This window comes from Neohortaea acidophila (assembly GCF_010093505.1).
Source record: "Neohortaea acidophila strain CBS 113389 unplaced genomic scaffold BDY17scaffold_5, whole genome shotgun sequence".
NCBI classification, from domain to species: Eukaryota; Fungi; Ascomycota; class Dothideomycetes; order Mycosphaerellales; family Teratosphaeriaceae; genus Neohortaea; species Neohortaea acidophila.
This window is the reverse complement of record NW_022985514.1, coordinates 798337-821982: the sequence shown is the minus strand read 5'-3', so window position 1 is coordinate 821982 and position 23646 is coordinate 798337. Positions and strand designations below refer to the sequence as shown.

Genomic DNA, 23646 nt, shown 5'->3' with positions numbered 1-23646 from the left:
TGACGGGTGACCCCACACGGCTTCTCGGCGGAGATGCTCCTCTTCCACTCTAACCTTCCTCCGACTTCATCATGCCTGCCTTCATCCATACAGGCCATGGCAGAGGCATCATGTGATCTGAAAAGAAGCTGAATGCTCGCAAGGCGCCTCTTCCTGACACATGCATCCCCCATGAATCGACCATGGAGCCATTGAGAAGGGCGAGCTCAGATACCTCGACCGATCAACCCAAAAAGCGCAACAAGCCAACGCTGAACTGCAAGGCATGCGTGGAGCGCAAAGCGAGATGTGATCGAGGGCGTCCGCGATGCGTGGCATGGTACGTTTGCAACCCGCCGCTGTTGATGCCAGACTGATGCTGGAGGGTAGCGTCCGCCGCCAGTCGGCATGTCAATATACCGTCGCCGCCGACATCCTGCACGTCACTGGCCCTTCTAGGCCGAGGAGAAAGGTCATGCGACCTGGTGGACAAGGTGTAACCACCGCCCCTGGAGTTCACCGTGATCCTCGCCTGGCACCGCGCGCACTTGCCACTCATCCCAATCTCCGTGCGGAACCGTCTCTGCCGGTGGATGAGCAAATAAGTCCTCGCCCACCCGTGCCCTCTCCCTCACATCCGCCGGCTCTTTACGGTCGTTTCGATATCAACACTTGCCATCCCTTTCGCAACTACTGGACAAACACTGGCGGTCTGACCGAAGTCGTCGGTATTTTGCCCCCACGCGAGGAGGCTGATCGCCTGGTCTGGAGCTACTTTACGACTGTGGATCCCATATACCCCATCATTCCTCGACAGAGCTTTACACGTGACTATGAGGAATTTTGGCAGCTGTCTGCCCCCGAGCGAGCAAATTGCGAACCGGCTTTGGTTGCACTCCAGCTCGCCATCTATGCCACTGCCGCTCAATATAGCACGGCGCTACCGGCTAACGAGCGAGCGGAGATTGCAGAGTTCTACTTATCGGCTTGTCATCAAGCGCTCTGCCTATCGTCATATCTCAATCACTGCTCTCTGACCACCATCCAGACCATGATCCTCGTCTGCCACTTTCTCATCACCGACAATCGAATCCCAGAGGCTTGGACTTTCTCCGGCCTCGGGTTGCGTCAAGTCTACGGCTTGCAGCTGAATCGAGATCCCGAGCTCCTCGATTCCGACGCCCCCTTCTCCGAAAAGCAACAACGCTGCAGACTCTGGTGGGCCGCCATGTTCCAGGACACCAGTCTGTCCATGTTTCTAGGGATGCCCCCGGCCACAGCCTACCATGACATCGAACTGAGCAATCTCAAACACCCAGACGATGCAGCACAGCGAGCCAAAATGGACATTTCGGGATTCTCGAGCGACGCCAGCGTGGCTGCCGACATTCCATATCTGCGTGCAATGTGGCAGTACGCATCCTTTACGCAAACTAATCTATGCATTCCGCGATCGCTCAAGCGCCCTATATGCTCCAGCCCCGAGCACAAAACACAGCTGGTCTCTCAATTCCGACAACTATACAACACATTCGAAGCACCCTTCAACTCCTTTGACCCAGCTCGCTTCGAACACACGAACGAACGGCTCGTGCGGCAATTAATCTCCACCGCGACCAACTTTTTCTATACCCTGACCGTCTTATACATGGACGAGAACGCAGATGCAGGCACGGAAGTGGATGTTTATGGCGCCCTGGACGCCGCACACGAGGGCATGCTGGCGTTCTTTAAGTTGGCCCGCATATCGCCCGAGCAGACTGACATCTGGGGTGCAGCTCATACGAGAGCTTACTCGCAGGCCGTGAGTACCACCCCAAACACTATATTAAGCACTCAGAACTAATGATCGCCAGAAAATGATTGGTTCCATCCTCGCTGCGCAGGAAGTACAGGCTGAAGGACCGGTGCGCGACGCTCGACTGATGCTGGCCAAGAGCGATTTTGACCGCTTTCTCGACGCTCTCATCAAGGCGTGCGGCGGCAATGATTTCCGCGCTCTACAGGATCAGCGTGTGACTGAGCTGGAAGAACTTCGTGCTCGAATTAAAGTCACTTGACAATACGGGCAAAGGGCGTACGTCATACATTGTCCGGATACAAGAGTCTACAACAACAGTATCGACCCGCAAGCCCGCAGGCAACCATCACGTAAAGTCATCAACGTTGATAAAATCAAATCCGCTCATCATGGCCCCGCTGGTAAACTTAGCCACGTTCCTGGAATGCGCTTCCAAGTATGGCCAAGGTGGCAGCAGAGCATCAAGGATATCGTCGCCAGGCACGGAGACCCACGCCTTCTTCTCGACTGGAGTGCCGACTGCAGGTCGAAAGCCCACCCCAGCAGATTGCAGCTGCGCCATCGGAGCACACAAAAGACTTTGCACATCGCTTGATGGCGACGCCGAGTGCTCGCTGCTTGTCCGGCTTCTGTCCAGCTGGATGTTGTTCATGGCTGCGAAGTCTCGCATGAGAGCAAGCAAGCCTTCGGCGTCGGAGTTGTCGCTCATCGATTCCACGACATCGAATGCCGCTTGGAGGCCGTGGAGACTCAAGTCGTCCATGGCGCCATTGGCTAGGTATGTGAAATGGACGGCCACAGCGGCACGGAGTGCACTGACGAATGTCGTGGGCAATTTGGACACCAAACCAAGACCGAGCGCCATTGTGGCGATTTCGGTAATTTCGGAGGCGGTCTGCCGGACGAGTTCGGTCGAATTATCGTCTGTTGTCCACAGGGGTAGCTGGTCGACTGGCTCCACTAACGGGGAAGAAGGCGGAAGTGGCCTGTAAAGCGTGAGGATAGCCGTGAGGAATAAAATGCGCAGCGTCAAGCGCTGCACGATGATGCTGCTCTGTCCGTTGTTGATGTCTTGCCGCGACGGCTGCGTCCACCTTGCCTCTGGCGCCAAATTACCTTCCCATCCTCGCAATGCGTCGCCGCACTCTTGTATGGTCACCCCACGCAGCCCACCTGCGAGGTTGAAAGGGGCTGTGTCTTCGATGAATGCACTGAGCTGTCGCGCCAGCGCACTGTGCTCCTGATGCTGAGAGGCATTGTAGTGCAGAGACAACAAGCGACGCAAAATCAGGCAAAGCTTTGCTTGCTCTGCGCATATGATGGTCTTTTCCTGCTGCATCGTAGGCGTTGCACTTGCCAGACAAGCCTCGGCCAGATGTTGCTCTCCTCTTCTCCAAGCAACTATCTCGAAATCTTCAGCGGTGAGCATAGGTATGTCAAACTCCATGCTGCCCGCTTGAGGTGCACGCTGCAGGTCGAGGGCAACAAGTATTTCGCGCATGTAAGCCACCCAGCGAAGCCTCTTCCACAACGCCTGCTCTTTCTGGTTCCGTTCAGCGACTGCAGCTTGCAAGCCGATATTGTGGCATAGTGAGTTCGCGATCGATATCCAGTGCGAACTGTCTTTACCATCGTCTGTGACCTCGCCCCAACAGCTCATTAGGAGTAACGACTGCACGAGGATGACCTCGTCTCTCTCGCAGTCGAAATTGTAAAGCAGTCGCACCTTCTGAAAGAAGTCTCGCCTCGCGGTTTGACGCGTCTGGTATCCCGCGTGTCGCAGATGCCGAATGTCAACCGTGGCGACGCCGGCGAACAAAACAGCCTGGAGTAGGAGCAGGCTGATAGTGTGCTTGCCGTCGCGTCGTTCGATGGCCGTCAAGAATTCGTGAAGGTTCAGGACGGGCATGGACGGGTAAGTGTATTCAATGAAGCTTTGGAGAAGGGCATCCTGCAAATGGGGTGAAGGCAGATTCAAGGCGTTCTTCTTCCGCAATAGTGCGATTTCGTCGACTCCCAGCTGCGGCGGCAGAGGCGAAATGTATCGAGGAAGGCCGTATGAAGCGTGTGCGCCCATGGACTGCGTCCGATCTTCGTGCAGAAGAGGGGCGGACGCGCGACGAGGCCCGACTGATGGTCCGGTTGCCAGACTTGGGTTCTGGTTGTTCCTTGAATAGCGCTCGGGGAGAGAATGCGCCGAATGCGGCGACAGGTCTGCTAGTCCGTCGACACTGCCGAAATTCAATGCTAATCGAATGTGAGCGTCGTCTGCGTCCCTGCCAGATGGTCGAGCGGCTTGAGCGGCGGCATCGTTGTGTGGTTCTGTGCCTTGTCGTCGTTTCCTTACTGGAATCGTGCACGCAATCTCGTCCAGTCTGCAGTTGGTGCAAGGAGCACCGTTGGCAGTAACGTCACAACGGACCTTCCTCGCGTTGCAGGAAAAGCATGCCTTGGCCGCTCGACGCCTTGTTCGAGTGAGGGATTTCGCTTTGAACGAAGCTGAGGTGTCCGAGCAGTCTTTTGGGCTGGCACTTGGAGTGGAAAGGCGGCCGTGCTGCTGGAGGCCAGACTCGTATCCGTACAGCTGTGCAAACATTGTGGGTGAAGTGTCGTCTTATTCGATGGCGGGGCTTCGACGGTTGGTTTCAGGCCATCGTGAGTGCAGCAGTCGTTCTGAGGCTGCTCATAGCCGGACCTGACAGTTCTAGAGGCAGATGTGTAATACGTCCTGTGCACTGTAGGAGACCACACGTTGGGAGGGGCATGGCGGAGTTGATATACAGGTTTGCGGGGTCCCCACTGTCGTGAAGGATCCATAGTTCAGGGCCCTTTGGTATTACGCGGATGCCGGATGCCAATGTCGACCAAGAAGCGTGCAGTCGAGCACTGTGAATGGTCGAGAATGCCTATTCCCGTCTGGTGTGCGCGTGTTTTCTGCAGCCGTGGCTGTCGGTCATAGACCGGATAGCCGTATTGCCTGCCCATTGCCGAGTCTAATGGCGCCACCTGGAACTCCCTGCCCCAATTTCCACCAATAGTGTATCGGATGTTGACACAAGTCACCAGACCTCAATCTCGCGCCCAAGACGTAGCACGTACGCGGGGACGGGCGACCAGACTCGGCCTGATGTCCGCTCAGGCTCACTGCCATCGGGCCGCTTCTCTGCTCGCCAGCGGCACCGCGCGTGGTTCCAGCACCTCAGGCTGCGACCCACAAGGCGACCCGCTTTGCGGGACAACTGCACCCCCGAGGATCCACAATGCGCCAGCCTTGATTGGTAACGTGAACTTCACCCGGCTGACCACAGCCTGCCTGAAGCATCGAGGTATAAAGGCTTCGAGAACAGGCGCAAATTGCTGAAGTTCGTGATGATATCCTTCAAACTAGTACCACATCACTCAATACCTCCAACGCAATGAACACCATCCAGATTGTCCAACTTAGCGCAGGCCAGAAGCTCGACGCAGTCGTCTCAGCCTTGCGGAAGGTAAACACGCTGCGGCGTCTGGTCCTAGGATCAACGATCCAGGATCCAAACCTCCTGCAGATTACGGCAGGACTCGGTGGGTCTCAGGAGGAGACCATCATCTCTGCGTTGCCAGAGATCTGTCATAATCCTCGACAAATCATCCGTGCCACCTACAACATGCCGATCATACACGGAGATGGCCCGGTGACGGCACCTCTTGTCGAACACGTGCAAGGCTACTTCCCAGCTTCCAAAGTCACTCCAGAATTCCAGCAGCAGATCGAATCGGATATGCAGACGTTCCACCAGAACTACGTGCAACACCAGGCCGGATTTCGCGCGATGGCGTGGGGCTGGACGCTAGACGAGGTTGATCACGAGGACATCAAGGGCGAAAAAGCAAAGTGCTTGCTGGTCCTCGTTGGCTGGGACACTATGGCCGACTTTCAGCGGTCGTTCGACTCGGATGCCTGCAAAGATGCCTTGAAGATACTGCTAGCGTGGAACACGCCTTTCAATATGGTAAGCTTGCCGTGTTGCATTGTATGAATTGGATACTGACAGCCGCTAGTGGCATGTGGAGCAAAAGTTCCGCCAGCTCGACTGATGGAACGGGCGAGAGCAGAGCAACGAGGAACCTGGATTGAGCGAGGCAGCGCCGATTAGAATACATTTGGTGGATAACCGCTCGCATCAATTCGTTTCGTTGACTCTCGGGGCATAGTTTGGAGGAACTCCGATTCCTGGATGCGTTAGTCATTGGACATGGTTCGCTACTTCCCTCCTCAACTTACATTCTGATCGTATCGACCCATTTCCTTCCCTTGTGGCCTGACGCCTTATCAATTCTGCACTCTGAACGCCATCGTGTTGATGAAACTCGTTGTGGAAGCATGCGCCGCGAGTGAGTCGCAGCCTTCCAATTTGCTCATACTTCCATCAGCCTGCATGCCTTCGGATCAGGAGAGCAAGTCCGCAACGTTCATCGGCATCTCGTCGATCTGAGTGGAGTAGTACACTAAGATGTCGGTCAGCTCTGGTCCGCTTACGATTTGGTTCAGTCCAAGTGGGTTACGCACACTCAATATCCCGCAGGATTCTCACATCTTCGCTGGTCACGAAGTTGATGGCGACGCCTTTGCGCCCAAATCTGCCTGATCGGCCAATGCGATGGATGTAGTTCTCTCTGTTAGAGGGCAAGTCGTAATTGATGACCAAACTGACTTGTTGCACATCGATCCCACGGGCCCAGACATCCGTGCTAATCAGGACACGGCTGTTGCCCTGACGGAACTCCTGCATAATGCTGTCGCGTTCCTTTTGCGGCATCTCGCCGTGCATGGAAGAGACGGTGAAGTTGGCATCACGCATCTTGTCGGTCAGCCAGTCGACTTTGCGACGAGTGTTGCAGAAGATGACGGCTTGGGTGATGGTGAGGGTGTCGTAAAGATCGCATAGCGTGTCGAACTTCCAGTCTTCCTTTTCGACGGCGATGAAGTATTGCTTCAGTCCCTCGAGTGTGAGCTCGTCGCGCTTAACGAGGATGCGCACGGGGTCGGTCATGAATTTGGTGGTCATGTCCAAAACGTCGTATGGAAGAGTGGCACTCACAACAACCACTTGCGTGGCTGGAGGAAGGTAGCGGTAGACATCGTAGATCTGTTCGCGAAAGCCGCGATTGAGAAGTTCATCGGCTTCATCGAGAACCAGCATCTTGATATTGCGCGTGCGTAGGTTGCGGCGACGAATCATGTCGGCAACGCGGCCCGGGGTACCAGAGACGACATGCTGGCCGTATTCGAGTTTGCGGATGTCCTCGCCCACGTTGGTGCCGCCTATGCATGCGTGGCACTGCACGTTCATGTAATCACCGAGGGCCAGCAAAACCGACTGAATCTGCGTGGCGAGCTCGCGAGTCGGGCTCAAGACAAGAGCTTGAGTCTCTCGCACGGCCGTGTCGATGATCTGAAGGATGCTGATGCTGAACGTTGCCGTCTTTCCTGTGCCGGATTGCGCCTGTGCGATAGTGTCCTTGCCTTTGCAGATCTGCACGATGGCGCGAGACTGAACGGCAGAAGGCGATTCGTAGCCATACGCATAGATACCTGGTAAGAGAGTCAGTGAGTTCAGGTGAGAGAGAATACCACCAACTACGAACCGCGCAGAAGGTTCTCTTTGAGATGCATGTTTTCAAACGTCGGGGCCACCGTGACCTCCTTGGAGGTGGAGAACTCCATCCGCTCCTCCATCTTCCGATCGATGCCTTCGTCTGCCATGTTGTCTCAGTGAGGTGAGAGTTTGCGGGGGGTGAGAGGAGAAGGTGATGTGTTGGCACGCTGCCGCGAAAAGTTGCAGTCGTCGGCAAAAAACGCCACCCGAAAGCTTAATTTTCCATCGTCGCGGCCGGCGTTCTGAAATCTTCCCATCTAGCAGCACTTCACCTTGATTTCACGCTCCACCAACCCTCATCCAGACCTCTTACAACCACTCAGCGTCGATGGTGTGTACTGCTTGGTGGGTGTGGAGCAGGTAACTACCGCCAAGATGCTCTACGAAGATCTCCGCTCCCTCCACGAGGATGTGGAGAGGCTGGAGCAGGCCATCGCTGACCGCATGCGCGAGGAACCAAAGCATGTAAGTGCTCGTAGGCCCCCCTCATACTAGAGGACAGATTGCTAATACAACGCAGCCGCGGAACCGACTGGAGCGCGACCACGAAATCGCAAACTTCCTGTCCCGCATTCAGGCGCAGTCCGAGCGAGCCCTCCAAATCTACAACGAAGAACAGGAAGCACGCACAGCAGAGGTGCAATCGATCAGCACCGGCGACCCGTTCGAATCCTTCTTCAAACAACTCGATCAGATCAAGGAGTTTCACAAGAAATATCCCAATGAAGGCGTGGAGAATTTGGAGAGGACATACCGCAGGACAGACGAGGGAAGGACAGGCTTCGCCGGCGATGTTGACGGCATGTTTACCGGCGAGGAGGCCTTTGGCCGCTTCTTCGACCTGATCATACTTCACGACGACTTCTTGAACTTGCCAGGCTTGAAGGGCGCAAAGAAACTGACATACCTCCAATACCTCGACATCTTCGACACCTTCCAACCCCCGCTGTGCCCCATCAAGCGAGAAGACAAGATGACTGAGCAGTACTTCAGCTACATCACTTCTCTGGCCCAATACCTCGAGTCTTTTATGCGCCGGATACGGCCATTGGAGGATCTCTCGAAACTGTTCGAAGCATTTGATGACGAATTCCAAAAGGCTTGGGACAATCAGGAGCTGCCGGGCTGGGAGGTCGAAAGTTCCAAGAACAAAAAGAACGCTTCGCACGCGCCGGTGACCGAAGGCACGGGAGAGGGGGTGTGGTGCGCGGACTGCGCGAAGGAGTTCAAAAACGACAACGTCTATCGGGCGCACCTGACTGGGAAAAAACACATCAAGAACGCCGAAGCGCGAAAAGAGAGGCCGAATGCAAATCAAGACGTCGAGATGGCGGACGCGATAGCTACGAGCACTTTGACGCAACGACTCAAGGAAAAGGCCATTGCCGAGCGCGAGTTCCGAGTGCGCAAACTCACCAGCGCCATGAAGACCGAACGAGAGGATACACGAGTCAACGTCGAGCGGAAAGCCGGCATGACCGACCGTGAGAGGCAGCAGGAGTTGGCCGCGATGTATGCGGAAGAAGCCGCAGCTGCGACAGATGGCCGAGGACAAGAAAACGGCGGCGACGCAGATTCGGATGACGACGAGAAGGTCTACAATCCTCTCAAACTGCCGCTCGCATGGGATGGCAAGCCCATTCCCTTCTGGCTGTACAAGCTGCATGGTCTCGGGGTCGAGTTCCCCTGCGAGATCTGCGGCAACTATGTCTACATGGGCCGACGCGCATTCGACAAACACTTCAGCGAGGCTCGACATATCTACGGGCTCAAATGCCTGGGGATCACGCAAACAGGTATGTTCCGCGAGATTACGCAGATTGAGGAGGCGCAGAAACTGTGGGAGAAGGTGCAGAGGGACAAGGGCAAGACGGCCGAGAAAGGCGTGGGGATCGTTGAGATGGAGGACACGCAAGGGAATGTGATGCCTCAGAAGGTGTATGATGACTTGAAGAGGCAGGGGCTATTATAGGGTCGCGGTCGAGCATGGGAAGAAGGATTGTGGACTATCATCTTAGTGGCCTACCAGGTGGCCTGGATGATCAGACGCGGGATTTCGAAGCACTGACGAACGGTCGGGCTCAACGTGGGCTCTGCCAGTCTGCTTGGCCTCTCGGGCCAGCTGGATCAGAGAGGAGCCACAAGTGAAGAAGCCGGGCCAAGCGCGGCGCAACGTAACGACAAGAGTTGGAAAGGTGCAGCCAAAAGCAAGATAGCTTGCGCGGCAGAAGCATGTATTAGCAGCACCAAGTCTGTATCAGAACGTTCATACAAACATTCTCCGTCGCTCAAATTGCCAAAGTTCACGCTCTCGAAGACTTCCAGCTCACTCCACTCCACTCCACTCGACCTCTTGCCTCATACGCAAAAACCTCTCGCTTGCCCGCGCATCTCTCACATCGTTCCGTAGCTGTAGCAGGCTCTGTCAGCATTACCACCCAAGGAAACGCAGCAGGAGTCGAATCCACAGCTCACCCTCGACCGCCGGTATTCACGTTATCACTGTAGACACCAGGGGCCTTTCGGCTGTCGAAAACACCACGAGCCGCTTCCTCCTTCCGGTGGTAGTACGTGTACTCCAGATAAAAAGCGTGTATATGCCCAGGGAAGTAGCCCAAGAGAGTAAGGCAGATGTTGATGAGAAGGTCGGCGCCGCAGCCGGCTATGAAGAAGACGCCGAGGGGAGGAACTGGGCGAGGGGTTAGTCACGGACGCACCACGACGGCGCAATTGATTGAGGACTCACTGAAGATGGTGATGATGATGAGAAGGATGGCGGAGATCATGTTGGCCTGCCTGGTGGTTGGTAGTTTGGTCGGGGTTGGGAATTCGATCGGACTCGAGGTCGGTAGTTTGGTCTTGAGCAGCTCGCGACTGTGACAAGGGTCAGCTGGCTGTCGAGCTACATGGTGTGAGCAGCCTACTTCACTGAAGATTGCGCAAGGTCTTTGTCTGAGGCGAAGTTGACATATGAGGTGCAAGAGTTGGTAGGCGCCAGCGTGCTGTTTGGCGGCGCCAATATTTGGCCGATGACGTCACGTCACGTGGCGCTCGCATCAGGCTGTAGATGCGCTGTTCGAAAGCTAGGCTTGTGCCATACCCACCTTTGCATGATCATACTTGACGAACGAATGTCGTTGAAGCTGATTCGCAAAAGGCAATCATGTAATCTAACGAAGAGGGCGATGAGACAGTGTGGTCTCTGAACTCCAAACCCGCGCTCCAGCCCTGCCGCCACCTTCATATACTGTAAGAAACCAATACCAATGCGATGTGAGTAAGGTTCCACCGTCGTACCAGTCCAGCAATTCTTCTCTCTCCTTCCATCAGTCTAACCACCCAGCTACAACGAATCCTGCAGCATCGAGAAACTCTCATCGCTGTCCTCCAAATCATCCATCGTAACGTCCAAGTTCTCCTCCACTCCCTCCCGCTTGCGAGCCTCGAACTCCTCGAAGTTCTTCTGGATCTGCACCTGCCAATCCTCGACTTTGGCCTCGAGGGAAGCTTTCTGAGGACTGTCTTCCGCTTTCGGCCCCGCGGGGCGAGTAGGGAGAGGCTCGAGATCGACCGTGCTCGGCGCGTTGTGATCTTGTTGATGGTAACTCTCATTACCGTCGCTGCGACTGTAGTTTCGTTCGACATGATGCTTGCTTGGACTGGCGCACGTCAAGCAAGTCTGGACGCCATTTTCCTCTCCGAAGCGAGAACGACGATTCCGAATGGCGCAAGAGTAGCACGTTGTGCGTGGGATCCTCGACTTTATGGACGGCGATCGGCTGTTCCAGTGTTTGATGGCGAGGGAGCGTTGTCTGGACGATCTGCCGCGCTTCTCGGGACTGCTTTCATACATCACAGCTGGAGGGGTGATGTTCTTTGCCGGCGTTGAAAAAGCAGAGTTAGTGGGCGTGCGATTTTTGCTCGCCGATGGTGACCGGGATGCCAGACGGCCTCTGCGGTCAATGTGCGTCGAGCCCAGATCGACTGTGTCAGAGAAAGTGTCCTCGGAGATGGGGACTGCAGAACTCGCGTAGGGAACGTTCCGAGCGTGACGAGCAGACGCCGGCGTAGTGTGGACGATATGGCGAACAGTCCGCACCTCGAAGTCCGAGAGGCTGGATGGCGGAGAAGGCGGAAGCATACCCACCGCTTCGTGAAACCGTGCCAAAGACAGCGAGTGAAGGCGTACAGGAGATTGTGGCCCCCTCGGCTGTTGCTCTTCCTTCAACTTCAGTAACTTTGCCGCTTCCTCCGTGCTCAGATCTTCGTTTTCCTTACCGCCCCACGGAAGGCGTGAGACGAAGTCCGGTTTCAGCACAGACGGCCGCGAACGGGGCGTTGTCTTTCGAAGCGGCGAAGTCAGCAAGGGCAGGCGTCTTGCCAACGGGCGGTGCCTTTCTGTTCCACGGAGGAGTCTGGAATCATTTGTTCGTGGAACCGGAGGACTGGCGATGTTGTAGCGACATGGCGTGCAAGTGGCTGGCTTCCGCTTGACCGTGACAGGCAAAGCACACCGAATCAGACGCTCCCACACAAAGTTCCCAGGATACCAGTTGGTAAGGCGGGCGGTAAAGTCGAGCTGGATCGTGTACCTATCCAAGCGTTCGGCACCGACTTGAGCGGCAACTCGGCCGGGGATGATGCCTTCGAACTTCTCTGAAGCCTCGTCCCATTTCAACCAGGTCTCCGTAGGGCCAATGAAGAATTCGGTCGTCGTGCGCGAGGGTCCATCTTGCCGCACATTTTCGATGGTAGGTCGAAAGGATATCCGATCGCCCTGAGGTCGTCAGCGCCGTATCGAGTAGGTGTAGGTTGAAGAGCATACCTCAGAAATAACATTGCAGAGGTTATGAAACCCAATGACAGGAGGATTCCAAGCAAAATGCAAATGAATATCAAGCCCATCCGGTTTCTGTCTCGCCAACTCAAAAGTCACTTGCACAGCCTAGACGACACATCAGCTTCACGGGTCCAGAGACGGAAGGAAGCTACCCATACCGGCGAGCGACCCGCGTCGAAAAAGAAGCATTCCTGAGCAAGGACAAACTTCCTCAGAACTGCAACGTGATCCCTCCACGCAAACGACTCTCGGCCATCGCCAAGGTCCACATAGCGCGCCAGCATATCGTTGACGAGGCTGGAAATCGTCACAGTCACGGGCTGTGTGCCGAGAGTCCGCACGTAGTCGGCGAAGCGACGAAGCAAGGTAGCCTCGGAGTCGACATGGCCTATTCCTTCCCCTTCAATCAGTATTCACGGTTGAGAGAAAGCACAGAGACGGCCTGCAACGCACGCCCATGCTCGTCATCCAGAAACGCCTCAACGGCGATGAGCATCGTCTCCTCTCCCAACGCCCACTCAAAGCTCTTCTCCTAGAAGAACGTCTCGTAGGCCGCCATCGCGCTCGGCAGACGCCAGGTAGACACAATGTCGCGATCGTATACGACCGCGCGTGGCTCGTGTTCACCAGTCGCATCGTGCAAGACTCGGAGGGAGCCGCCGCAGACGCTGGGAATGGAAGTGGCGGTAGGAGTGCTGGTTTGCGGAGCTAGTACCGCTGCTGGTGGATGTTGATATGTGCGATGCACTGGACGGAAGCATTGCAGGGGTTCTGCGCGGGCAGGACACCACGCGCCCAGGACCTGGATCGTGACTTTGGATAGGAGAAGGTCGATGTCGGAAGCTGGGGTGGCCATACTTGACCGAGAAGAATGATGCTTTGCTGGGGATGTTGGTTGAGATGACAAATGGGATAATGGCGTGGATGAAAGGATAGTGGTCGTAAGGAGCTACGGTGAGCGAGATGAGGAGAGAGCGGAGGTGCAGTGAGGGCCCGGGTGAATGTTGAGCCTTCCGTTGTTTCTTGAGGGATCGACCTTCGTTACTGCCGTCTTCAATTCGACATACTCATTGCTCTTGTCGAGTAGACACCGCTTCAGACACGCAGGAGCGGCTGGGATAGAAAGCTGATAGAATTCCCCATGGCTATGCTACCTCAACTCGTACTCACAAACGCCCCGTTCACACGTAGCCTTGCCGTCTAATGAATCGTTGCACGCCGCACAAGTTTTCTCTAACTCCATCCTTCCACGACGAGGATTCCCAAGGGCTTAGTCGCCTCACAGGAAGCCCAACGTCCTCCATGCATTATCGTATATTCAAGCTCTCGTATCTAAGGTAGTTGTTCCTGTTGCGGTTCGGATGCTCAAGGCCAATGTGATCGTCGGGTCCAAGGGTCTGCGAAAGAATGGCATCTGCGAGAGTGGTCTTGTTAGCAAATGCCCAGGTTGATTCACGTAAATGATCCACACGTACCATCTTCCAGCCACAACGGTCGACTGTAATTCTGTCCACCCTTGACAATCGCAAACCGTATCTTCTCAAATTGCTTCCCTTTGATGCCAGTCCGCTTCGACAAGCGCTCTTTGGTGTCTTTGAAGACTTCATCGCCCTTCACCAGGAAAACAAAAGGTACCCCGTGGGTTTTCGAGGGTTCCTTCTCGAAGTGCAGGCAATTCACCAGTCGATCGCCCCGCTCTTTATCAAGCTCCTGTTCTTCCTCGGGTATGCGCTCGGCGTAGACTTGCATGTACTCGTTCATGGCCACGACGGAATGTGTGAGCGGCAAGATCTTGTACACTTTGTTGCTGTGCACCTCGTAGAAGCGCATCTGATCCACAGTTTCCGGCGGAAGGGATGCACGCTTTTGAAGCATTGACAGGACTTCGGAGAATTGCGCTTGCTTGGGTATCAGCAACTCATATTGCTCCTCCTTGGAGATGCCATCGCTGAGAAGGGTGACTCGGATCTGTTTGCGGAGTTCGAGGTCTGCTAGGCTCATCTCGAGGATCTCGTAGAATAACTGATCCGTAGCCTGGGTTGGTGCGTAGCCATAGCCACCGTATCCCCCAGTGCCGAGCAGTATGTTGGCCATCGTGGTACCCTGCTGTCTCTTCACAACGGTTCTCGCCTTCCCACTCTGGGCGTTCACGGTGGTGAATCGCAGATGGGCGGGGTCGATAGGCGGAGAGCATATGCTTGACAAGTATTCGGCGACCTTCAGCGACAGTGCATCATAGTTGTCCTTTTTCGACAACGGAATCCGGAAGACGTCGTCCGCTCCTGCTCGAAACTTGACCGTCTCTGGCGGGGCGACCTTTGGACTGAAAGTAACGAATATGCGGTTCACCAGGAAATCGTAGTACTGTGGAGCTGTCAACGACACCGATTGGGACTTCTCCCGGATCGCTGCGGCTTCGGGTTCGCTCAGATGTCGTTGGAAGCAGACAATGTCGCCGTCCTGAATCTCGGACGCCATGAGAGTGTTCCTCGGCTTCATCGGCTCAATGTAGTTCTGCTTAATCTCTTCATAGAGCTGGAGTTCCGTGCCGGCCTCCCAACGCATGGTGTCCAATATTGGTCCCGCCAGATCTTGCGCCTTGTCGAGTGGACTCATGTAGATATGACCGACGCCTTGTAGCTGTTGTCGATCAACATCAAAGTGCTTGAGGAAGATGATGATGGGTTTGTGCTGCGCCGGGACATTTCCATTGATGGTGGGGGACGAAGGGACGGAAAGCTCGTTGCTCTGCCAGACTGGCTCTCCGCTCGCGTCGCGATGAGTCTCCTCCATGAAGACACGGAAGCCAGAATTGCGTGTGCTGAACTTGTCGGCGGCTTCTTGTAGCGTCATGTCCGGCCACATCAGCGGGTGATCCGGTCGTACTGTCCCGTTCTGCCGGTTCACCATCACCCAAGGCCGGATGAGCTGGACATCGGCATCATGCTGCTGCGCGACGAAGGCGGTGAAATCGGCAATGGTCATGCTCTTGAGAAGCCGGTAGATCTTGGGCATTGCAGGATCCGCGTCTTCGTCGGCAGGCGAGTTCCATGGAATCAGGTCCGTGCCACGGTAGGCCTTGAAGTTCGCTTCAGTCGCCACCTGCACGTTCATGTATAGATGCGCCTCCTCCCGCTCCTTCCTCCGTTTCTCTAGCGCCGCACGCTCTTCGGCAAGCCTTTGGGGTAGATGTTCCGGCGGCTCGACTGCAGCCGCGTCTGGAAGGACTTTGCTCAGCCGCGTTTCGCGGATGTACACCAGCATGTATGCGTTGTTAGATCGTTTCGTAGACCACTGCCGGGTGTACGGGTTCTGCCCCTTGAGCCCGCCGTTGACGCCGTTCGGCGCGTAGTCACCGCCGAAATTGTCGTCGATCGCTTCTCGGTTTGTTGCCCGTGTAACGCGATCGTCATCATACCTGTAGAAATCCCCATTCTGCTCGGGACGCAAAAAGGCATAGTAATGGCCGGCGTTCAGGTCTCCAGAGTGAACCAGCACACCATGGAGATGGTATCGGTACGGCTCGGACTTGTCGGCAGTGTCGTCTAGATACGGCGAAGCATCCCAGACTTCGGGAAACTCATAGCGATCATTGACCTTCATCATGGCGTCTCGCTGAAAGTCGTACTCGAAGCGCTTGAGCTGCAAGTGCAGAACATCGGGGAAGCTTTCGAAGATGACTCCTTTCTTTGCGTCTTGTAGTCCGTATCCTTCTGCCGCGTATTTGTTATCGCCCTCCAGAGTTTCAACTTGAATGTAATCCTTGAAACTGTCGTCCAAGCTATTGCAGCCCGCAACGTTGAGCTGAAGGTCCCAGAAGTCTTCGATGCGACTGCTCTCGTACTCCACGTTGATGCATCGGAGATAGGTCTTCATCTTTCCCACAAACATGTCGGCCAATGCATTCTCGGCTGCGGTACCCTTCATCCTCGATTCCAGCTTCTCCATCAATATGCGCGACAGCTCTTGTACGTCTTGCTGTTCGAAGATTTGCCGACTTTCCCAGCCAAAGGACTGCGTGAGCTCGTTGGTGGAGACGGCCAAGCGGCTGGTTTGGAGTTGGTAGAACAATCTTTGCAGCATGTACGCCGAGCTGGAGGCGTGTTGCTCTTGTTCAGTGGCGGTGGGAATTTGATAGACGGCTCTGCGGAAGGCGCCGGTGAGGTAGAGGGATTGCAGGAGTGAGTTGAGGTAGCATGTTGCGCCCTGGTTTTTGAGGCCGACCATGCCCGTCTCCTTCTTACTGTCGTAGTTGACGAAGTTGTGCCAGAGCACACCGGTGGGATCTTTGAGCACTCGCACGTATGCCGTCATCTTGGCGGTATCATTCTCAACCAGAGGCCGATCAGCGCCATCGAATTTGGCAGCAAAGACGCGGTTCTTGTCGGCGAAGCGGGTGAAGCCCCAGTCGCCCTCGTCTGCGGTAAAGCGATGATTGGCTTCATGGTGGATGTAGAGAGAAGGGTCGTTGGGATTGTGGAGGACGAGCATGAACTGCGCACACGCATACCACTCTTCCGGCGGCTTCTCTTCTCCAAATCCATGCTCGAGATAGAAGGAGATGCTGTCGGTGGCGGCGTTGCCGGCGGGGAAGAAGAGGATGCGCCAGGGATGGCCGGCGCAGTGGAATACCGGGCCATGTGTCCGCCGCGGCAGCGAGCGCCAGTTCTGGATGTCCCATGTGAAGACCGCCTCAGCCTCGGTCTCGTAATCGGGCAAGGCGGGCAAGAAGCGGTCTCGCATGGCCTCGAAGTCATCGGCGGAGGGAAGGGGGGGATTGGAGGGGGGATCGACGTCGTCGGCCATGCTGTCGACGTCGTCATTAGAGATGGTGGCAATGTGCTCGGGATCGTCGGTCGGGGTGAGGCGCTTCTCGTCTGGATCCGAATCCAAGATCATATCACTGTCTAACTGCAAGGCGCACGTGGCAGGTCAGCACGTGCTTCGAGTGTAGCTCCGTGACACTCGGGCGGTCGGAGGGCGAGGGGAGGAACACAGATAGGGATGGAAATGGGCGGAGGGGATGTGTAGAGGGGTTGGACTGGTCTTACCGGATCCATGGTGGCAGATGAAGCTCCACCGGGGTGCGGAGGAGCAGCACAGCTGGGTGGCGACGGCCGAGCCGGATGGCAGTGGGGATTTGGAGTAGTCGGTAGCTTCAAATCGAAAAGCTGGCGGTTCTCCGTGCGCGGATGTGGATGGGGAGGAGGGTCAAAGGGTTTCCCAAATTCATGAGAGGTGGAACGCAGGCAACGTCATCTCTTGATTATTGCATCCTGGCGGAAGGCAAGAAGGGAAGAGGTTGAGCGCTGTGTAATCAGCCGACAATCACGTGCCAAGGTGTCTCGTGGTGGAGGGCACGATGGGTGGATGTAGTGCGGGTTGGCGGGTTGTTGCGATTCTTGTCGTGCCGTCAGATGGGACGGCGTGGTGATGAGTGAGGCCGACACAGTTCGCTACGCGCAATCCCAGAAATTCCCAGGCTAACCGTGGTGGGGTTTGCCGCGTCCGTGCGCGCTTGCACTTTCACGAGCCTCAATCCGTCTTCCGTCTACACAGGACATCCGCCGATTGAAATCAATTGCCAGCACGGCATGTGCTCTCGGATGGTAGTCATCGTGCGTGCACAGTGGCCGTTGTAACGGTGTCTGCGCAAGCAAGGAGGAAGTCTGCTACGAAGGACAGCATGAGGAACCGCACTACACGCTTCAACAATGCGATCAGGTCGGAGACTGTTGCCCTCTACGTTCCTACCTCAAGGGTTCGGGGAGCGACTGATACTCCAGGCCCAATCAGTCTCATGTTACTTGGACAATCGGCTGATCATTCCTCTGCCAGATCGAATCTACGAAGCCCTGCTCGATTTCTTCCTCGCGGGCATCAGCTGTGAGCAAGCATCCATGACATGTGGTCATAGCCAGGGAGGTGATGATTGAACCACGAATCCCCAGGCTTACTCCAAGCATAGGCTCGTTGAATGTACATGTAGAATGCTCTTCCCAGGCAAGTCAGGTAAATTGTTCATCGGCAGGGCGAACGGTGGGTTGCATTTAGCGATGAAGTAAGCACCCCGGATGCTGCATTGACAAGAGAAGTACGCACAGGGAGTTGTTATTAGACGATATGAACGACGAACTGAGGTTTGGATGGTCAGATGCGGTGCGCAAGGCGAATTGACGTTGGTACCAGATGTACAGCGGCAGGAATTGCTAGGCAACCTAACCGGTCCGATTGAGGCTTGGTTGGAGGGCGGAATTTCATTGGTTCCAACGTGTGGGACGCGGGGTGCATTGCTTTTGGGGGAAGAGGGTCGGGGACGGGGAGCTGCCGAGATGCTGCCACTCGACGGATATTTAGTCGTTGATTGCCAGCCAGTGCACCTTGGCGGTTCGTCGGTCCGCCCACGACGAGATAGTGGTGCCGGGCACATGAAGGTGCGGTGGGAATTGAGGCGTGGTTAGGCGGATCACGGGCGTGTTGTAGGCAAGCTTGGGGCGAGGCTTAGGAAAATTTGGGGAAGGGGCGGGCGGGTTGAGCCGTGGAGAAGCTCAACGTCATACCCGGTGCTCCTATTGGAGCTTCCTCCACCTCCGTCGCCCATTGAGACTCGGAGAAAATCATCCTCTCCTGTGCTCGCTCGTGTTCGCTCGTGCTTGTGCCACCCACTTTCCCTCTTCCCCGTCTTAAATACAACCACAGCTCCACCCTGCATCGCTCCTGCCACATTTATCCCCGCCGTGCCTTCCCATTCTTGCTCCTCTCCATCGTCGACCCTTCCTCTGCCCTTCCACCCTCGTTGCATCTGCATTCCTTAGCATCCTCCCCACACCCCCCCGCACATCCACCATGGCAGAGGCTCCGCGACGAGACGTGCGCAACCATGTGCTCTTCGAGGTCGCAACCGAGGTCGCCAACCGTGTCGGCGGCATCTACAGCGTGCTGAAGTCCAAGGCCCAAGTCACCACGGCCGAGTACGGCTCCACCTACACCCTGCTCGGCCCCCTCAACCGTGCCTCAGCAGCGGTGGAGGTCGAAGAAATCACCCCCAAAGACCCGGCGTTGGTGGCGACCATCAAGAGCATGAATGAGCGAGGCATCAAGACACTGTACGGCCGATGGCTCATCGACGGCGCCCCGCGCGTCCTGCTCTTCGACACCGGCACCGGCTACTACAAGCTCGACGAGTGGAAGGGTGACCTGTGGTCCACCGCGGGCATCCCCAGCCCTCCCGACGACCACGAGACCAACGAGGCCATCGTCTTCGGCTACCTCATCGCCTGGTTCCTGGGCGAGTACGTCTACCACGAGAAGGAGCGCGCCGTCATCGCCCAGTTCCACGAATGGCTTGCCGGCGTCGCCCTGCCCCTGTGCCGCAAGAGGAAGATTGATGTCACCACCATCTTCACCACCCACGCCACCCTGCTCGGCCGCTATCTGTGCGCCGGCTCGGTGGATTTCTACAACAACCTGCAGCACTTCGACGTTGACGCGGAAGCCGGCAAGAGAGGCATTTACCACCGCTACTGCATAGAGCGCGGCGCGGCGCACAGCTGTGACGTCTTCACCACCGTCAGCCACATCACCGCCTACGAGAGCGAGCACCTGCTGAAGCGCAAGCCCGACGGCGTCCTTCCCAACGGCCTAAACGTCAAGAAGTTCAGCGCCACGCATGAATTCCAGAACCTGCACTCCATCAACCGCGACAAGATCACCGACTTTGTCCGCGGCCACTTTTACGGGCACAACGACTTCGATCTAGAGAAGACGCTCTACTTCTTCACTGCCGGCCGATATGAATACCGGAACAAGGGCGTGGACATGTTCATCGAGTCGCTCGCTCGGCTCAACCACCAGATGAAGGCTTCAGGCACAGACATGACGGTAGTCGCCTTCATCATCATGCCCGCGCAGACGACCTCCCTTGCAGTGGAAGCGCTCAAAGGCCAGGCGGTCGTCAAGTCGCTGAGAGATACCATCACGCACATCGAGAATAATGTCGGCAAGAAGCTGTTCGACAAGTCTCTGCAGTGGCGAGAGGGAGAGCCCATTCCGGACGAGAAGGATCTGCTCTCCGCTCAAGACAAGATCATGCTCCGCCGAAGACTGTTCGCCATGAAGCGCTACAGCCTGCCGCCCATCGTGACGCACAACATGGTCAACGACGCTGAAGACCCAATCCTGAACCAGATCCGAAGATGCCAGCTTTTCAACCACCCCAGCGATCGCGTCAAAGTCATCTTCCACCCCGAGTTCTTGAGCTCCGGCAACCCGGTCCTACCCATGGACTACGACGACTTCGTCCGAGGTACGCATATGGGCGTCTTCAGCTCCTACTACGAACCGTGGGGCTACACGCCCGCCGAGTGCACGGTCATGGGTGTGCCTTCCATCACCACCAATCTCTCCGGGTTCGGCTGCTACATGGAAGAGCTGATTGAGAACGCATCCGACTACGGCATCTACATTGTCGATCGACGGATGAAGGGCGTCGATGACTCTGTGAACCAGCTTTGCGATTACATGTACGACTTTACGAAGAAGAGCAAGCGACAGCGCATCAACCAGCGCAACCGGACGGAGCGCTTGAGCGACCTGCTCGACTGGAAGCGAATGGGTATGGAGTATGTCAAAGCGCGACAACTCGCACTGCGACGCGCATACCCCGACAGCTATGCCGAGGACGACGAGGACACCAGCTTCTTCGACGGCACCGAAGGCGTGAAACTAACCCGTCCGCTTTCCGCGCCGGGTAGCCCGCGCGAGCGGAGTGGCATGATGACGCCCGGCGATTTCGCCAGCTTGCAAGAAGGGAAAGAGGGGCTGTCGACGGAGGACTATATCGCTTGGAGACTTCCCGAAGAGGTGCGCATTTCCCCAACATTCAGAACGACCCCTCCACACCAAATGCGCAAGCAGAAGCTGACAAGTACTACAGGAAGAGCCAGAAGACTACCCCTTTCCACTCACCCTCAAGCAAAAGGTCAAGGCGGCTGCTGCGACCGAGGCAGCGCTTGCCAACGCGGAAGCCCAGGTTGATGGCGCCAATAGTCCGGCGTTGCTCAACGGCGGCTCGAATGGCGTCGGAAGTACGGCGGCGGCGGTGAAGGCGGCAGAGGGGTTATGAGCGCAATAAGAGAGTTGGAGTGAGATTCGCGGCGGCGGCAGCAAAAAATTGTAACTAGACTGGACGTGGCAACGTGCGCGCGCTTCGGTTTGCATATTGGCCTTTCTGTACATTACTTGGACATTTTACATCGAGTACCTTATGCTGGTATCGTGCCTTGAAATTGGAAGCCCATACATGATGTGATGTGATGGTTGCAGGCGCAGCAGGCCCGCGATAGCGCTCAAAGATTCTCATTCCACTCATTATTATCACTCGTCTTGTGAAGTCCATCACCAGCCCCGTCTATTGGCATCAAAAACAATGTCGACAAAAGACCCAAGATCGAAAGACCGTGAACGTGGTGACCGTACTCCAGTACGAACATGCATCCGACTCAAGCAGGAAGCAATCATCCAACACAAGCGACGACAACGCTTTCTCCAACCTCCCTCGGTTCGTCCAGCGTGTCACAGAATAAAAGCAAATGCATCGCTAATAATACCAATCACCACGCCAGCCCCTCCACACCGCCATTGACCTGACAAGACGCCAGCCCAGCGCAAAACTCCATGTCCTTCCGACTACCCTCCGCCTCGCCTGGCACCTGCTGTCTCGCAGGCCACACCTCGCGCTTCACCGTCGCCTCAATCTTGGCGTGCCGCATGACCGTCTCGCGCACCGTCTTCTGGAAGTGCAGCGGCCCTTGCTCGAGGCGCGGGTGCATTTCGCCGTTGACGAAGACGCCGGCGTTGAGGTTCTGCTGCGCCTGGTCGCACAGGAACTTGTCTTCGGACATGATGCGTTTGTAGATTTGGTTGACGAGGTCGAATTGCTCGGCCGAGGAGTGCTTGTTGCGGTAGACTTCGTAGCTCATTGTCGAGGTGGTGGGGCCTTTGGGGACGAAGCGTTGGATCATGAAGAAGTGGGGTCTGGAGGGATTGTGTTAGACATGTATTTGCTTTTTCCCGACGCGACGGGTGGACGCGGTTGGGGTAGACTTACGAGATGTTTGTTGATACGTTGGGGAAGTAGTATGTGCTGGCGATGGTCAGGCCGTTTTCTCGCTGTGCATCCGTGGTGGCTGGGTAATGTATGATCTTGTCGCCGACGGTGTCGACCTTGTATGATTGAAGATTCGCTAGGGCAGAGATGTCGGGGTGGGTGGTCGCGCAGTGATAGCATTCGTTGTAGTTATCGGCCAGGATCTTCCAGTTGTAGGTCCCGTCCATCGACCAAACGTGATCGAACTCGTAATCCTCAAAGTTGAACTCTGAATACCGCTCCTGACGATCGATGCCATCAAAGTCATCCTCCCATGACACGGTGGGTTCCTGCTTGCCGTCCAGGTTCACCCAGATGAAGCCATTGTAGTCGACGTGGACGTGAATAGGGAACAGGCCGTTCTGCGTCTTGTCGAAGCCGTGGAGGTCTTGATATCCCGGCGCCTTGGCGAGCTTGCCGTTCAGGCCGTACGACCAGCCGTGGTATTTGCAGGAAAAGATCTTCGACTGGCCCTCGTTGCCCAGCACGACGGGGAAGGCGCGGTGTCGACACACGTTATGGAAGCCGTTGATGTTGCCGTCCCGGTCGCGACAAAGCACGAACTGATAGCCGGCGACGTCGTATCGAAGCCAATCACCGGGCTTGCTTAGTCGGCTTTTGTGAGTGATGAGCTGCCACTTCTGGGAGAAGATGGCACGACGCTCCAGCTCGTACATCTCTGGCGACGTGTACCAATTCGAGGGCAGTGCCCTCGTTGCCGTCTTCTCCTCATCGACGGGCTTGCTCGACGCGTAACCCGAGTCCTGACGAAAGTATTTCAAGATGGCGGTAGCCATATCAAATAGACGGAAGGTAATGTGATTCTGATTGGACGAGGAAACAAGAGACCTCTTGGTTGGGTGAAGTAGTGACGGCGACGAAAGGACTATATACCTACCAAGCCTGGTGTCACACGGATTATATGTGGACGACACTAATGAGCAGTGAAAGGGCGATGCAACTCCATGGGGTAAGGAGGTCCAAGGGCCCAGATGTGCGAGTCGAATGGATCGAATTTCCAGAATTGGCAGACGACGATAGATATTCTCTGGGCACCCGCGCCAATCACGGCACCGTCGCGTACTACTCATGCGAGGGTCCCGTCTTCGTTTGCATAATCAAGATATCTTGTGACCTTCCGCCATGAGGCGATGCCGTTACTATTACTGTCCTCACCGCAACGACTACCCTGGCGTTTCCCGATGGCCGCGTCAAGGTGTGGGTCGTTTCCGCGGTCGAA

The 23646-nt window shown here is 56.0% G+C and overlaps 11 protein-coding genes across 11 annotated transcripts; 4 read left to right on the top strand and 7 right to left on the bottom strand.

Annotated features, from left to right (window-relative positions):
* Nucleotides 1–54: 54 nt before the first annotated feature.
* On the top strand, nt 55–2140 carry BDY17DRAFT_144333 (fungal-specific transcription factor domain-containing protein). The gene is made up of 3 exons (XM_033729547.1): nt 55–319; nt 370–1783; nt 1836–2140. Exons 1-3 carry the CDS (start codon nt 183–185, stop codon nt 2037–2039), a joined length of 1755 nt encoding a protein of 584 aa, XP_033589833.1. The 5' UTR covers nt 55–182; the 3' UTR covers nt 2040–2140.
* A 427-nt stretch (nt 2141–2567) lies between these two features.
* Nucleotides 2568–4247, bottom strand: BDY17DRAFT_240479 (fungal-specific transcription factor domain-containing protein; the record flags this gene model as incomplete). Its single annotated transcript, XM_033730362.1, has 1 exon — nt 2568–4247. A coding segment is annotated over one exon (1680 nt), but the record flags the coding sequence as incomplete, so codon positions are not given.
* Nucleotides 4248–5196: 949 nt separating this feature from the next.
* BDY17DRAFT_324013 (uncharacterized protein) lies at nt 5197–5857 on the top strand (the record flags this gene model as incomplete). The annotated part of the gene is made up of 2 exons (XM_033737116.1): nt 5197–5772; nt 5822–5857. The coding sequence occupies 2 exons, from the start codon at nt 5197–5199 to the stop codon at nt 5855–5857; spliced, it is 612 nt and encodes a 203-aa protein (XP_033589831.1).
* A 121-nt stretch (nt 5858–5978) lies between these two features.
* On the bottom strand, nt 5979–7582 carry BDY17DRAFT_144276 (P-loop containing nucleoside triphosphate hydrolase protein). The gene is made up of 4 exons (XM_033729545.1): nt 7409–7582; nt 6330–7355; nt 6045–6268; nt 5979–5993 (listed from the first exon to the last, which is right to left on the bottom strand). The coding sequence occupies exons 1-3, from the start codon at nt 7524–7526 to the stop codon at nt 6210–6212; spliced, it is 1203 nt and encodes a 400-aa protein (XP_033589830.1). The 5' UTR covers nt 7527–7582; the 3' UTR covers nt 5979–5993; nt 6045–6209.
* A 212-nt stretch (nt 7583–7794) lies between these two features.
* On the top strand, nt 7795–9391 carry BDY17DRAFT_250162 (putative splicing factor 3a subunit 3; the record flags this gene model as incomplete). The annotated part of the gene is made up of 2 exons (XM_033731042.1): nt 7795–7884; nt 7940–9391. 2 exons carry the CDS (start codon nt 7795–7797, stop codon nt 9389–9391), a joined length of 1542 nt encoding a protein of 513 aa, XP_033589829.1.
* Nucleotides 9392–9637: 246 nt separating this feature from the next.
* On the bottom strand, nt 9638–10395 carry BDY17DRAFT_297116 (uncharacterized protein). Its single transcript, XM_033733552.1, has 3 exons — nt 10166–10395; nt 9895–10108; nt 9638–9829 (listed from the first exon to the last, which is right to left on the bottom strand). Exons 1-3 carry the CDS (start codon nt 10203–10205, stop codon nt 9814–9816), a joined length of 270 nt encoding a protein of 89 aa, XP_033589828.1. The 5' UTR covers nt 10206–10395; the 3' UTR covers nt 9638–9813.
* A 367-nt stretch (nt 10396–10762) lies between these two features.
* BDY17DRAFT_324009 (uncharacterized protein) lies at nt 10763–13115 on the bottom strand (the record flags this gene model as incomplete). Its single annotated transcript, XM_033737115.1, has 5 exons — nt 10763–12196; nt 12245–12364; nt 12418–12653; nt 12713–12791; nt 12846–13115. 5 exons carry the CDS (start codon nt 13113–13115, stop codon nt 10763–10765), a joined length of 2139 nt encoding a protein of 712 aa, XP_033589827.1.
* A 251-nt stretch (nt 13116–13366) lies between these two features.
* BDY17DRAFT_297113 (uncharacterized protein) lies at nt 13367–17699 on the bottom strand. Its single transcript, XM_033733551.1, has 3 exons — nt 17311–17699; nt 13735–17170; nt 13367–13673 (listed from the first exon to the last, which is right to left on the bottom strand). Exons 1-3 carry the CDS (start codon nt 17317–17319, stop codon nt 13567–13569), a joined length of 3552 nt encoding a protein of 1183 aa, XP_033589826.1. The 5' UTR covers nt 17320–17699; the 3' UTR covers nt 13367–13566.
* Nucleotides 17700–18114: 415 nt separating this feature from the next.
* BDY17DRAFT_144233 (uncharacterized protein) lies at nt 18115–18765 on the bottom strand. The gene has a single exon (XM_033729544.1). It carries the CDS (start codon nt 18687–18689, stop codon nt 18213–18215), a length of 477 nt encoding a protein of 158 aa, XP_033589825.1. The 5' UTR covers nt 18690–18765; the 3' UTR covers nt 18115–18212.
* Nucleotides 18766–19105: 340 nt separating this feature from the next.
* On the top strand, nt 19106–21383 carry BDY17DRAFT_250760 (glycogen synthase; the record flags this gene model as incomplete). Its single annotated transcript, XM_033731101.1, has 2 exons — nt 19106–21121; nt 21195–21383. 2 exons carry the CDS (start codon nt 19106–19108, stop codon nt 21381–21383), a joined length of 2205 nt encoding a protein of 734 aa, XP_033589824.1.
* Nucleotides 21384–21870: 487 nt separating this feature from the next.
* On the bottom strand, nt 21871–23203 carry BDY17DRAFT_250576 (Rieske [2Fe-2S] domain protein; the record flags this gene model as incomplete). The annotated part of the gene is made up of 2 exons (XM_033731081.1): nt 21871–22294; nt 22368–23203. The coding sequence occupies 2 exons, from the start codon at nt 23201–23203 to the stop codon at nt 21871–21873; spliced, it is 1260 nt and encodes a 419-aa protein (XP_033589823.1).
* Nucleotides 23204–23646: the final 443 nt, after the last annotated feature.

Excerpts from the sequence above, each read along its gene's own strand:
- BDY17DRAFT_144333 (XM_033729547.1), top strand. The coding sequence starts at position 183 with ATGGAGCCATTGAGAAGGGCGAGCTCAGATACCTCGACCGATCAACCC. Across the intron at positions 320-369 it reads CGTCCGCGATGCGTGGCATG|CGTCCGCCGCCAGTCGGCAT; the intron begins GTACGTTTGCAA and ends GCTGGAGGGTAG. Across the intron at positions 1,784-1,835 it reads CGAGAGCTTACTCGCAGGCC|AAAATGATTGGTTCCATCCT; the intron begins GTGAGTACCACC and ends AATGATCGCCAG.
- BDY17DRAFT_297113 (XM_033733551.1), bottom strand. Across the intron at positions 13,674-13,734 it reads ACCGTTGTGGCTGGAAGATG|ATGCCATTCTTTCGCAGACC; the intron begins GTACGTGTGGAT and ends CCACTCTCGCAG.
- BDY17DRAFT_144276 (XM_033729545.1), bottom strand. The coding sequence starts at position 7,526 with ATGGCAGACGAAGGCATCGATCGGAAGATGGAGGAGCGGATGGAGTTC. Across the intron at positions 7,356-7,408 it reads CAAAGAGAACCTTCTGCGCG|GTATCTATGCGTATGGCTAC; the intron begins GTTCGTAGTTGG and ends CTCTCTTACCAG. Across the intron at positions 6,269-6,329 it reads AATCCTGCGGGATATTGAGT|TGTACTACTCCACTCAGATC; the intron begins GTGCGTAACCCA and ends CCGACATCTTAG.
- BDY17DRAFT_297116 (XM_033733552.1), bottom strand. The coding sequence starts at position 10,205 with ATGATCTCCGCCATCCTTCTCATCATCATCACCATCTTCA. Across the intron at positions 10,109-10,165 it reads CATCATCATCACCATCTTCA|TTCCTCCCCTCGGCGTCTTC; the intron begins GTGAGTCCTCAA and ends CCCCTCGCCCAG.
- BDY17DRAFT_144233 (XM_033729544.1), bottom strand. The coding sequence starts at position 18,689 with ATGTGCCCGGCACCACTATCTCGTCGTGGGCGGACCGACGAACCGCCA.